Here is a 14,525-nt window from a genome sequence, read left to right as displayed (position 1 = left end):
CTCGCCCACTCACACCTACTTTCACAAATCCCGCCCCCATTACATCATCATTGGCTGGAAACGTTTAGACCTTTGACTGCGATTGGTCAACCTCTTTAGACATGAAAAAGAACATTGTAGCCAATCGTAGAGAAGACTATGTATGCGGGTGGGATAAAGAATAATGAAAAGGCTCCACCTGAGTTAGGGAAGAAACGGGGCGTGTTAAGGATAAAGAAGGAAAACGCTGCGTTTGTTCCGAGAGAGAGGAATTTACTGACGTTTTACTTTTCTAGAAACTGTGGAAAATAAACCGCAGCGTTTATTATGCCGTCAAAAGAACTGAGTTTATAAACATTCTGGAGAGAATTATCCGGTACAGCCAGTTATATTGGAAATTAAAATATATACTGTACAGGAGAGAGGAATTAGGGTTCAAGAGCGAAGCGCTGGAAACCTATTGTTTTTGATAGGATTTTTATTATTATTATTATTATTATTAGGGGTCAAGCCCCGAAGGGGCGTAGACACCTATTGTTATCGTTAGTTTTCTTATTATTATTCTTCCGTCTTCCGTCATTGAAGTCAAAGGCAGCCCATAGAACCGTACGTGGGAAAGTTATGAAATTTGGCACACATGTAGAGGCCAGTCTTAGAAGTTACTGTAGCAACTTTGGTGTGTCTAGCTCAAACCGTCTAGCGCCACCAACAGTCCAAAAACCCAATTTTGTGCTGAATCGTAAGGCCTGGAGGCAAAATTCTTGCAAAATCAGAATCAGAACCAGAATCAGAAAGGTCTTTATGAGGGACACACACACACTTACACACACATTTACACACACACTTACTCACACTCGCACACTCACATACTCACACACACACACTCTCACACACACACACACACAGACACTCACACACACACACACACTCACACAGACACACACAGACACGCACTCACACAGACACAGACACTCACACACCCTCTCACACACACACAGACACACAGACACTCACACACACACACACACAGACACTCACACTCACACAGACGAGGAACAAACACACTTACACACACATTTACACACATACTCACACACACTCACATACACACGCATTTACACACACACACTCTCTCTCACACACACAGACACTCTCACACACACTCACACACACACACACACTCACACAGACGAGGAACACACACACTTACATACATTTACACACACTCGCACACTCACATACTCACATACACACGCATTTACACACACACACACTCTCACACACACACTCACACACACTCACACACACTCACACACACACACAGGGTCAAGCCGATCAGATGCGCTCAGAACATGTCGCTGATGAAACATACCAAGTTTCCACACTCGCATACTCACTCGCACACTCACATACTCACACACATACTCACATACACACACATTTACACACACACACACACACACAGACACACAGAGAAACACACACACACACACTCACACTCACACAGACACACTCACACACACTTTATTTCCAAGTATGTTTTCACATACGAGAAACACACACACCCTTACACACACATTTACACACACACACAAACAAACTCATTCACACTCGCACACTTACTCACACTCGCACACTCACATACACACTCACACTCACATACACACACTCACAGTTACAGTACACACAAACTCACACTCGCACACACACTCACACTTGCTCACACTCGCACACTCATTCACATACTCACAAACACCTTCACTGACTCACACACTCACACTCACTCACAGACACTCACACACACTCACTCACACACACACACACACACACTTACACACACTTACACACACACTTACACAAACACTTACACAAACACTTACACACACTCACACACACACTCACTCACACTTACACACACACACCTACACACACTTACACACACACATTTTGAATTTTCACGCCCAGTTCAGTATTTTACCAATTCAATGCCATATAGCTACGAAACTTGGTATGGTTCATCAGCGACATGTTCTGAGCGCATCTGATCGGCTTGACCCCGGTATCGCTGCTTGCAGCTATATTTAGGGTTCAAGCGTGAAGCGCTGGAAACCTATTGTTTTTGTTAGGATTTTTATTATTATTATTATTATTATTATTATTATTCCGCCATAGAAACGGTCGTGCAGCCCAAACCATAAGGCCTAGAGAGCTCAAACTTGGTCAGATGGTAGTACTGGTCACAGTTACTCAGGGCCAAAATCTCAGCGGAATCGGACAATCTGGGGCGCTTCAGCGCCCCAAAACGCGTTTGTGCCCATAGGTCCAAAAACCCAATTTTGTGCTGACTCGTAAGGCAAAGTCTCAGAATCAGAATCAGAATCAGAATGGTCTTTATTGCCAAGTATGATTTCATACTTCGTTTTGCTTCGCACGAGGATTGTAGACTCACCGATATGACTTTGTTTATTTGTCACTTGTGTATGTGAAAATCCTTTAAGGCCTTAAACTCCCTAAAGGCCTTAAACGCTTGAACCCGGGAAATGCTGCTTGCAGCTTTAATTATTATTATTATTATTATTATTCCGCCCTAGAAACGATCGTGCAGCCCAAACCGTAAGGCCTAGAGAGCTCAAACTTGGTCAGATGGTAGTACAAGTCACAGTTACTCAGGGCCAAGGTCTCAGCGGAATCTGACAATTTGGGGCGCTTCAGCGCCCCTCAACGCGTTTGTGCCCATAACTCCCAAACCGTATGTCCAAATCTCAAGTGCTTTATATCAATGGAATCCTTGGCTCATGACTTAAAAAACTTATATCTCCGATTCCATTTCCGCCATTACATTTTTTCGCTATGGTGCATTTTGTCCGAAACCTACTTTTGCAAACTAGTCCTAGGATTTTCGCCTGGTCGAGACCAATCCAGTGCAGTAATATTCTCTGGAGTCTCAATGTCAATAATCTTCAAAAAAAAGTTGAAATTTTGATTCAGGGTCTTTAAGGGGCCCCAAAACGTTTGGACTGTGAGGAGCCAGTTTTACTAAAATGTCAATAACTCAAGAACTAAATGAGCTATCAACACCAAACTTGGGACACATGTGAAAGAGGTCAAACTGAGGACACAGTTCAAAAACCGCGACGATTGTTTGTTCTTGTTCTCTCTCTCTCTCTTTGCTCCAATATCTATCTTTTCAGATCCCTACCATTGGACATCTGTCAATCTTCATTATCCTGTGTGACATCACAGTCCGAACACAGTTCTAGAATCAGTGCTCTCAGTGTTCTAGAATTAGTGCTCTCCTCCAAGCACATTCAGCTTCAATTAGAGGGCTCTATTGTTGTTCATTCGGTTTTAGTATGTCAGACTGTTCATGTATCCCAATTTCTTAGTTATTTTGTGTATGTGACTTGCGGGTCACTTTGTGTACGTGACTTGCGGGTCACTTTGTGTATGTGACTTGCGGGTCACTCGTTCTGCATCTGGATGCTTGTGTTTCTTCGCTTTATGGATATGACTTTGTTTATTTTAGGGAAAACTGGACAGGTGAGTACTTCACATGACATATATTGTGCAACACGTTGGTAAGCTTTTCTGTATTACAGACACTAGGTTAGGAGCGGGTGCCACCCTCTGTAACTTGCGGGTCACTTTGTGTATGTGAAAATCCTTTAAGGCCTTAAACTCCCTAAAGGTCTTAAACGCTTGAACCCGGGAAATGCTGCTTGCAGCTTTAATGATTTTTATTATTATTATTATTATTACGACTACACTATTATTATAGTGCTTTAGTTAGTATTTTATTTAATTAACACAAACAATACCTGTTGGTTTGTTTTACTGGTTGGCTCATATTCATCTATCCATCTATCCCTCTGATTTCAGTACCACTTCTCCTACACGCAGAGCCTCGGGTCCATACCAGAGGACAGGACACCAACTCATTGCAGGACACAATCACACTAATATAATGTAGAGATGCTACACACAGGCACCAGTCTTTGGACTGAGAGAAGAAATCTGAGTTCCCCCATGAAGCACAGGGCAAACATGCAAAACACACATAAAGTGAATCAAACCTCCAATCATGAGGAGAGAGGAGAGGGAAATATGATAACCACTAAGTCATCATGTCCCCCAAGATGTGTATCATTACAAACAAACAAAGCACACAATCTATTAAATCAATGTATTTCTGTATTTTCAGTTTCTGCTCCACCAGCAAAACAGTCATAAATAATGCGCATATATATATATATATATATATATATATATATATATATATATATATATATATATATATATATATATATATATTTAATTTGGTTATTTTATAAAATATATATAGAGCTAGATTAAATACTAAATAATGTTCAGTTAAAATACACTGTAACCACATTTTTTATTCCGCTCTATAAATATTTATATCTATTGTAATAAAATGTGTTTCAGTGTGTGTCATCATTTGCCTTCCTTTCCAGGGTCTTACTTCAGGCCTGTTAGTTATATTTTATTAGTTTGTCTATGTGATAACAAGAAGTCGTGTTTATCATGTACAGGCACAACATGTCTCTTAAAGGTTCTCTTAAAGGGGCAGATTGAAACTTTCTAGACTAGGCTAATAACAACGCTTTTATTTTATTTTTTTCAATTGTCATGCAGAGGAGTTGCCTTGTTTTTTCTTTAGGAGTGATGAGGATGGACAGGATTAGTTAATCTTTGTCTTTTGTTCTTCCTCTTGATCCCTTACCAAATTTTCGATTGATGGACAGGGACAATTTGGCTCAAACACAGAGATTAGCATTAGCTCAATTAAAGGACAACACTGAGATTGTTTTAAAACCTGCTGACAAAAACTATAGGATGAAGGTTATATCAATCACATACAACAGATGTAGCTCATAGGGCCGAATCCACCGCGGCCACATCAGTTTCATTTGCTTCCCATGGTCCATAAAGATCCTGAGGCATACTATATCACTTCCTGGTCTAAAGTCTCAAAACTGTGTTTGTGGAAGACTGCGATGCTCAGCAATATCTTATCCGGGTCCTGATAGTTAGACTATAAAGCAGCCAGCTAAGTCTCCACATCCTCTTGCGATTAATGAAAGCGTCAGTCGGTATGAAGCTCGAGCTCCTGCTGGTGTTTGTTGCTTTGCTCTGCGTGGATGGAATGCCTTTGTCCAGCACGGGGACGAGGAAACGCAATAAGCTGCTACTATTATCATTCGATGGTTTCAGATGGAACTACGATGAAGACGTTCACACACCGAATATGGACCAGCTGGTGCAAGAAGGAGTCAAGGCAAAATACATCACACCACCGATGATCACCATGACCTCTCCATCACACTTCACCACAATAACCGGTAGGAAAATGACAAAAAATAAAAATAAAAAAATGACATTAGGACATGACATTTGTCTTAAAACCATAATGCACTGTCTCATCTTAAATTAGATTTTTAGGGCTCAATAAGGTAACTGGTCAAAATTGTCTTGTTTTTCTGTCTATTTTCTCACATAAATAAACACATAAACAAGGAAAATAAGAGCTAGCGTTTCGGAAAGAGATTGGACTTCACCCATCATTTGAAGATGTTCGGATGTCTAGGGGATGTTTATTCCACCACCTTGGTGCCAGAACATACTAGGGTGAATACCTCTGTCTTACGATGAGAGATGGTGGGACCAGTGGACCAGTGCTGTAGCTCTGAGGGAGCGAGGTGCAGTGTGAGGGGTGATGAGGTAATGAGGTTTGAGGTAAAAGGGAGCTGGTCCATTTTTGGCTTTTTAGGCAAGCATCAGTGTTTTGAATCTGATGCCTTCAGCTACCGGAAGCCAGTAGAGGTGCAGTAATCCAGTCTCGACATGACGTGATATTAAACCTGATATAAAGCACCTGAGCAGCCTATGTGGATAAAAGCATCCGAATCCTTCTGATGTTGTACAGAAGAAAGTGAGATGAGCGTCTCATTGACATTAAGATCAGCTAATTTAAATAAAAAGCTTTTGAGGAAGCCCTCTACATCAGACACCGGTTAAGGGCAAGATAAGTTAGAACAATTGTGATAAACTTTAATGTTTTTATTTGTAAATAAATGTGATAAATATGTTTAATTATCCCCTGCTTTAATATTATGTTATTTTTAATTCCCTAACAAGTTACATATAGTTATTATAAATTGTGTATAAGTATGCACACACTAGCCCGTTCTCAAAGTTAACAGAAACGAGTTATTAAACCAGTGCAAACTTGTAAAGATCTCTGATAAACCGAGTTCATAGTCTCTTCTGATAAAAAAAATAAATCTCAGCATGTGAACAGATGCTATAGTTATATAACTGATCATATATTTAGTGCTGATTAATTTGTCATTATCTATCTAGATAAAGTGACATGTTCAAGGACATGATCAATCCTATGAAGCCTACTGTAACGTGTAAATATATAAGATTATATTGTTCTAATCATTTTTTTAAAAATCATTTTGTAATATTATATAAACAGAGCAAAACTAAATTCCTTCTCTCCTATTTATTCAAATTCAGATTCAATTTATTTGTATAGCGCTTTTAACAATTCCCATTGTGTCAAAGCAGCTTTACAGAAGTATGGAAACAGAAGAAAGAAAATAAATAAATATATAATAATAAGAAAAATAGATGAATATATACAATTAAAGTTTAAAATTAATTTTAAAAGATTAACTTAAAATTTAATATACTATATATCTGTCCCTATCCCTAATGAGCAAGCCGGAGGTGACGGCGGCAGGGAAAAACTCCCTGAGAAGATATGAGGAAGAAACATTGAGAGGAACCAGACAGAGAACCCATCCTCTTTTGGGTGACACTAGACAGGAAATAATGTAAATTTAAATATTTTCTTTTCTACAACAGTTTATAATAGTGCAATCAAGAGCTCCTGAGGCACTAATGGGTCATCGTAAACTTTGAGTTAATCACAGACATGATTGCTGATAAAAACCGGAACATACAGCTGACTGATGCAACATGCATCTTCTCTATTGTGGATTAATGCTTTTTACCACTACACTGGTCTTCTACTCCACCAGCAGTAAGAAAATTGACTTCTGGGACATTTTCAATCAGTATAAAGAAGCGTCTGATCTAAAATGAGTCAGGACTCTGTCCTGTGTTTGTCCCTCTGTTAATAATCTTACACTGAATTTTAGTGATGAAGATCAAATTTGAGCTGCTTTTTAGATGAACAAACACTTGGAGCATCTCAGAGATACCAACATTTGTGTGGAAAAAAATTTAAACGATTTTGGGTTTTTTTGGATCTTTTTTATGAACATATTACTCCTAGCTTCATATTAGCACCACTGTGGAGTGAGACACGAGGAAGATCATCAACATGGAAACGACAAACAGGCGCAACCTCCATTTTGGGCTAAAACTCTACATATATAATCAGATATGTTACATAAGGTAACCGTATTGGTGTTTGATGATATTTGGAGTCCCCATTTGTTGAACTGTGGAGGAAATAAAATGGTAAAACTTTTACAACTGGAAAAAAGTTCTTATTTTTATGTAAAAAAAAAAAAAAAAGCTGTGGGGATAAGATTTAAAGGTAGAGTCTTCTGTTTGAAAGCCAATGTTGATTTGTTGTTTGAAATCACCAAAACTATGGGGTCAGAATTGTTTCGTTATTCTGAAAAATATACTATGAGCCACAAATAAATATAAAGAGTTTCACAAATATTTTTTAAATCAACAAATAAGCAAACCGTAAATATATGTTACACATTTCACAAAAAGAAATGAAATTCACAAATAAATAAAATGGGATTTGGGATTTTCACGTTCTGATTTACTCACTCTGAGGCTGTTCTTCAATGCAGTGTCGTTCTATTTTGTTTTCCCTTTCACATGTATTTACAGTCTTATGATTTTTTTTTACTTTGCATTTTTCTCATACTGATGCTTTCACTTGCACGTACATGACTTAGCCCTGTGTGCCATCGTTCTACGTTATATAAAGCATTATGGTCGTGAAGAAATGACATTTTATTCTAATGTATACAAGCTGTATAGAGGAATTATGATACCTTGAATGATGAAACCTAAGAGTTATTGTAAGCATAATGCATCCTGCTTCCTTTAGCTTTTACTTTAATAAAGTCACACAGTACATTTTCAATCAGCAAAATGTGAGCCATGTTTACAGGTGTACAGTGAGTTGACACTGAATGCTATTTCACATGAAACTTCTGTTTCTAAATGACCTGCACTTGACCGATTAATAAGGATAGCATGCATGTTATCTCTATCAGGAGTTTACAATATTTGTCTGAAAAGGTTCATCTCTGTTTCTGGGCTTTTTTATTTTTATTTTTTAGTATTTCACATACAGTAGATAATGTCATGATTTCGAGTCATGCGATTGCGAGTAAATCAGAATGTGATTGGTTGGAGGTAGACTGTGCCACAATTGGTCAGCGCCACGAGACCGTTGTCCGATTGGCTGGAGTAGACGGTGGGCGGAGTCCACCTATTTGTGGATTCTTGTGCACGTCTTGACGTTAGAAATGTTTCAAATCCACAAATGCACAGAACGCAATCCACAAATGAGCAGGAAGCCATTCACAAATAAATACAATTAAATATATATTTATAAAAAAAAATTTCTTTGCAAATCTATTTGTGAATTTCATTTCTTTTTGTGAAATGTGTAACATATTTACGGTTTGCTTATTGTGCATTTGTTGATTTAAAAAATATTTGTGAAACTCTTTATATTTATTTGTGGATCATAGTATATTTATTCAGAATAACGAAACAATTCTGACCCCATACAAAACAAACACGCCCTTAACCCAAATGGGTCCCACCCCTGTACTGATAGCTCCGCCCACACATACATACGTAACCCAGGCAACTAATGGAAAGAAATGTGTCTTTATCATAGCTGAAGGGAAGAACAATACGATTGCAGATAAACAAACAAGCAAAAATGACACACAAGCATAATCATTTAAAGGACGACATATATTAGTTCTGTGAAACAAAGCAAAACCAACGTTACTCACCTATCGAGAAGGAAAAAGCAACCTCTGTGTCTTAAGTAAAGTTGGTCGCATATTCACAGATTGGAGTTTCCCGAGTCAATAACTCCTGAGCTAAACGCTGTTACTAGCAAAACACGGTTGTAGCTGCCTCTCTACATTACTACGATAGAAAAGAGGTGTTATTTGTGTAGTAACAGCGTTTAGCTCAGGAGTTATTGACTCGGGAAACTCCAATCTGTGAATATGCGGCCAACTTCCCGCTCCTTCAGTTCTCTCCAGCGCTGGAAAGCTGATCCTATATTAACACGGGTCCTACTTCTTGTCTTATCGTAAGTCTTTCTTCGCTTTCTTTCTTTGTTTTTATCCTCCAAGTCAATGTTAAAACCGCTTTCTGCTAATGTCACACATGCGCACTGAACACTCTCTCTGCCCATATTGACAAGACACGTCTCTTTCTGCTCATTGGCTACACGTTAGTTTTGTTTTAGTTTTGTTTGTTGGCCCAGCGCAGTTTTCTGAAGCATTTCTCAAACAACGAGACCCCACCTTTAATTTTCCACCATCTCGATAGTGTATGTTAAGTAACTGTATGGTGTAATTGTGTGACTGCACTGTTAATGTCACATGACTTGATGAAGTCTTTCAGGAAGGGGAGAGAAAAAAAGGAAAGATTGATCTGTTTAGCTTTTTGTAAAAGTCCAGAAAAATGGTGAGATCTACGTACCAATGACTCTTGCTTTATTGGTTGACACTAAATAAAGGCAATTTGAAGGCAAAATAAAAGATCAGCATTTTTATTTCTGCACTGTTTATACAGGGAGATGGATCGAAGATCACGGCGTCGTCCATAACTTGATGTTTAATTCCACAACTCTGTTAAAATTAACCCATAAGAACACACTGAAACGATCGGAGTGGTGGGACAACGGGGCTTTGCCGTTATGGATAACGGCTCAGAATCAGGTGAGAATATGTTTACAGCCAAACCGGTTGTTTAAATCTTAATACTGAGATAAATAACAACAGTACGGTTCCACAAATAGTCAAGTAAATGTGCTGAAGGTTTGCGATTTTTGAGGATGAAACCAATAGCCCTTATATTATTATAGATTTTTAGTATATATTATATAAATATATAATCATCAAAAAAATAAATCGTGCTTTTTTCATAATTAGAGAATATTATAATTTTATATAGCAACTTTTTGCATTTTGTTATTTTGTATGTACAGTATTATGTTTTATAATTTTGTAATCGATCGTAGAAACGAACCCAAAATCAATCATCCTATTCAGAGGAGTTTTTTGTGCAATTTGTAAAAATAACAGTTTTTCCACAGATTTGGGTCAAGACGTGTCATTTGATGAGTACGGTTTTATCAAAGACAGTCATTATATACGTGTCTTCACTGGGAGGAGATTAAATGAAGAATCCTGAGCTCGTGATTTCACTAATTTAAAAAAAAGCCCAAAAAAACAAGCAAATTTTGAGAAAGGCTTCAACAATCCTAAAGTCTATCTAAGTTTGTTTAAATCATAAGCAGGAAGCAGGAAGCACAAAGACGGCTATAGAAATATAGCCGTCTTTGTCTTCAGACATGCTTTTGATGTGTTTTAAATTACTTACTGTTTTTAATGCTTCGACTTTTTTTGTCACTTGTAGTAATAATGACATCTAGACACGTCTGATGACCTTTGACCTCTGACGTATATACGGTAGGTGATGTATTGATTTGCACTTTGGAATTTTGACAGGGCCTGAAGACGGGGTCTTACTTCTATCCTGGAGGTGGAGTGAATTACAGCGGGCAGGCCGTGAACAGGTTCCTGGTGCAGAGAGAAGGTCACCCTAGTGACAACAAGACAGAGTGGTGGCAGAAGATCGATACGGTTATGGGATGGTTCACCGAAGAGAATTTTGACTTTGTTACACTGTACTACGCAGAACCAGACAACGTGGGCCACAAGGTAGGACCAGAAACCAAAGAGAGACAGAAGATCATCGAGCAGATCGACCACCTCATAGGCTATCTAAGAGAGTCGATCTGGAAGAACAGCTTAGCTGATGTCCTCAATGTCATCATCATGTCGGATCATGGCATGACCACCATTAAGAAAAAACCAGAGGTGAAGGAAATAAAGCTGTCAGAGTACATCAGTTTTCTAAAACTGAGCCACTTTGATATTCTGGATTACGGAGGGTTTGGGATGATAAGGCCCAAGAATGGAAAGGTGCAGGAGGTTTATGATCAGCTGAAGAACGCGCATCCAAACCTAACCGTGTACAAGAAGGAGGAGATTCCTGAAAACTTCCACATCGCCAAAAACAGTCGAATTCAAGATCTTGTTCTTGTTGGAGACTTAGGATTCAACTTGAACTCGGTAAACCGGGGGGGACTCTTACAATAAAATCTTCATAGCAAAAAATAAAATGAAAAGAAAAATAGAAAAAAAACAGAAAATATTAAAAATACAAAAACAAGAAACAAAGTGAAAATAGTCAAATTTATTTAAAAATAAATAAATGATATTTACATTTTCAGCACATGACCTTATCCAGAATGACTTACATTCATCAAATTTACACAGCTAAGCAATTAAGGGCCTTGATCAGGGGCTCAGGGAACTGTTTTATTCCTTTTAAATCAAGTAATCAGTCAACTTTTTTATTTATTTATCAAGGAGCGTTAAAAATTTTTTTATCCATTTATTGTTACATTTAATTTTGTGGCTCAAACAGCAGGGTGGTGTGATATGGCCTGATGTTGATTATTTCCTATATTAGCATGTCCTTTAGTGCCTCATTTCTCCATCACACCATTAATCTAATGTTTGCTTTTTCATTTTATAATAATTAATATTATTCGTTATTTCGTTATTCGTTATTATTAATATTATGCGTTATCTCGCATTTTTTAGCAACTAAGTTGTTTATCTCCTTTTTCTACATTTTCATTAAATTAATACATACACACTTAGTATAATAATAATAATAATAATAATAATAATAATAATAATAATAAAAGACAACTGAGCCATTATTATAGAAAATATAACACAGAACCGGCTTCATTATAATAATATAATAATTAATATAAACTTTTACTGATTTACTCAATATATTCATTTTATTCTTTTTGAACAGTGTAACATTAAAAAATAATATTATTATTGTTATTATTGTTGTTATTATTATATATATAATAATAACAACAATAACAATAATAATATATATATATTATTACTTTTTTTTGTTTTTCTCGTTATCTCAAAATAAAAAACGTTGTTTTGTCGTGATCACGACTTAATTTTCTCGTTATCTCGAGATAAAAATAAGACTCAATATAGTGACCCTACTGCAGTTAATCCAGCCACTGTTTCTGAAAGCACAGTTAAACTATTAAGCACATATTAAGCACAGTTAAGCACATATATTGTTGGAGCAGCTTTTAGATACTTAGATAATTAATAAATTTATACAAAACGATCATTCTTTAATAAATGCATGACAAAAGGAATACAAAACAAATGACAGTGTTTATGTGAATAAAAGTTTTAGAGTTTAGGCTTTAAACTTTTAAAAATCCATTACATATTAAAAATGGGGTACATATCGAGATCGTGATCACGACAAAACAAGAAAGAAAAATAATTTAAAATAATAATAATAATACTTCATGGCCAATTTTTTAAAATGTCCTATTTTGCAGAGGGTAATTTTTTACGTGAACAAAGGAGACCATGGCTTCAATAACGAAGAAATGGACATGAAGGCAATATTCCGAGCGTTCGGACCGGACTTCAGGAAAAATTTCACAGCCGAGCCGTTTGACAGCGTGAGCATTTACCCGCTGATGTGCAAGCTGCTGGGAGTCGATCCAGCTCCAAACAACGGCAGCCTCAATGACACACAGGCCATGCTCGTAGACTACACAGATCCTGGTAAGATGTAATGTGTTGGTGTTGTTATAAGCCACCAGGATGCAGTGAGGTCTGTCTAAAGATCCCAGTCCACACAAACAGAATGAAATGTAGGAGAGCTCTCGATGAAAGAGTAGAACGTTTAAATCTCTCCATGTCACAATCCGTTACCTCAGAACTTTTGTTTAACAGATAAAAATCCCGTCACCGTTTTGATTTTAGAACACTAGCTAAGCTAGCCAGCTATATCATTTTCTATATCTACCATTAGCTATCCATTATGTTTTTGTGTGTGTAAGAGTCAGACATTTTAACTTTTAGCATTTAAAAATTAAGTTAGAGAGAATATTATGCTAACTTATGTTGTGTGATTTAAGCCAAGTGCTAGGAGGCTTATACTAACAATATACATCATTAGCTAATGTTTTTATGTGCGTCAGTCAGACATTTTAGCTTTTAGTATGTAAAGAGAGAGGCAGAGAGAGAGAGAGACACGTAACTAGCAGAAGGAAAATAATAATCTCGCTAACATTAAACTAAATATCATATAATCTCAACTGGTATCCAAGCTTGCTAGCAAACTGGTTCACTAGCTAGCTAGTTTATGTTACTATAGAAACAAACATCATTAATATTAATCTACTACACTGTGTGATTTAAAAAAGTAGACAAGTTTGTTAGCAAGCTAGCTAGCATTAAAGTTTGTTTAGAGAATATTACTAAACAAATGTTACAGTATATTTTGTTACCAAGACCATTATACATTTTTATATGTTTTCTAACCAGCTAGCTAACAGTAAGGTAACTGCTAATGGACAAGCCGTGTTTGTCATAATGTCTCCTCCAGAGGATGTTTTCATATCCATTTAAAATAGTTTCTTTTAACCTGTTAACCTTCTAAATGTTAAATTTCGCATTTCTGTTCCTTAGAATGCATAATAAATATTTGAATTTATACATTTATTTGAATTCATTAATAGTCCTTCATTAATATAATGAGAATTTTTTCTTTTGTGGGTTTTCAGGTGGACACGCCGGGAGAATTCAGACATCTCTGTGGCTTTTACTCGTCATGATGTTCATCTTGCACATTCTTTGAGATCATTCGCAGAGATCAATTAAATGCAGTAAAAACTAATCTATAATAAAACTAAATGTAAAAAGTTAAACTAATACAAATTTATTTGAGCGTTGTATTTATATGACATTGTTTTTAAATCACAAAGAATTGTTACTGATGCACTGATTAATAGAGGTACTTAAAAAAAGGAAAAAAGCTATGGAAATACAAAATAAATTATTTAAAGGAACTCAGTGGATGATTCTTTGAGAGATTGAGAATGAGAGGTGAAAGACAGACAGACAGACAGACAGACAGAAAGAAAGAGCGCATGGGAGAGGAAGAGAGATGAGGGAGGAAGGTGGAAGGAAGGAAAATGAGGAAGAGAGACAAACAGATAAATAAAAAGAGAGAAGGAGGGAATGAAGGACAGAGAGAAATGGAGGAAAAATATTAGGAAAAAGAGAAACAGAGAGACAACAAGACAACAGAGGTAGAAAGAGACTTGAAAAGATGAATCTTCAACAGAC

At 36.9% G+C, this 14,525-nt stretch overlaps 1 protein-coding gene across 1 annotated transcript; it reads left to right on the top strand.

The window, feature by feature from the left end:
• Positions 1–5,056: 5,056 nt before the first annotated feature.
• zgc:153896 (uncharacterized protein LOC569930 homolog) lies at positions 5,057–14,245 on the top strand. The gene is made up of 5 exons (XM_060866140.1): positions 5,057–5,342; positions 9,832–9,977; positions 10,770–11,396; positions 12,725–12,956; positions 13,961–14,245. The coding sequence occupies exons 1-5, from the start codon at positions 5,078–5,080 to the stop codon at positions 14,032–14,034; spliced, it is 1,344 nt and encodes a 447-aa protein (XP_060722123.1). The 5' UTR covers positions 5,057–5,077; the 3' UTR covers positions 14,035–14,245.
• The last annotated feature ends 280 nt before the right edge of the window (positions 14,246–14,525 follow it).

The sequence above is a fragment of the Tachysurus vachellii genome, chromosome 3, assembly GCF_030014155.1.
Source record: "Tachysurus vachellii isolate PV-2020 chromosome 3, HZAU_Pvac_v1, whole genome shotgun sequence".
In the NCBI taxonomy this organism is placed as follows: domain Eukaryota; kingdom Metazoa; phylum Chordata; class Actinopteri; order Siluriformes; family Bagridae; genus Tachysurus; species Tachysurus vachellii.
The sequence above is the reverse complement of the archived record's forward strand: the minus strand, read 5'-3'. Positions and strand labels throughout refer to the sequence as shown.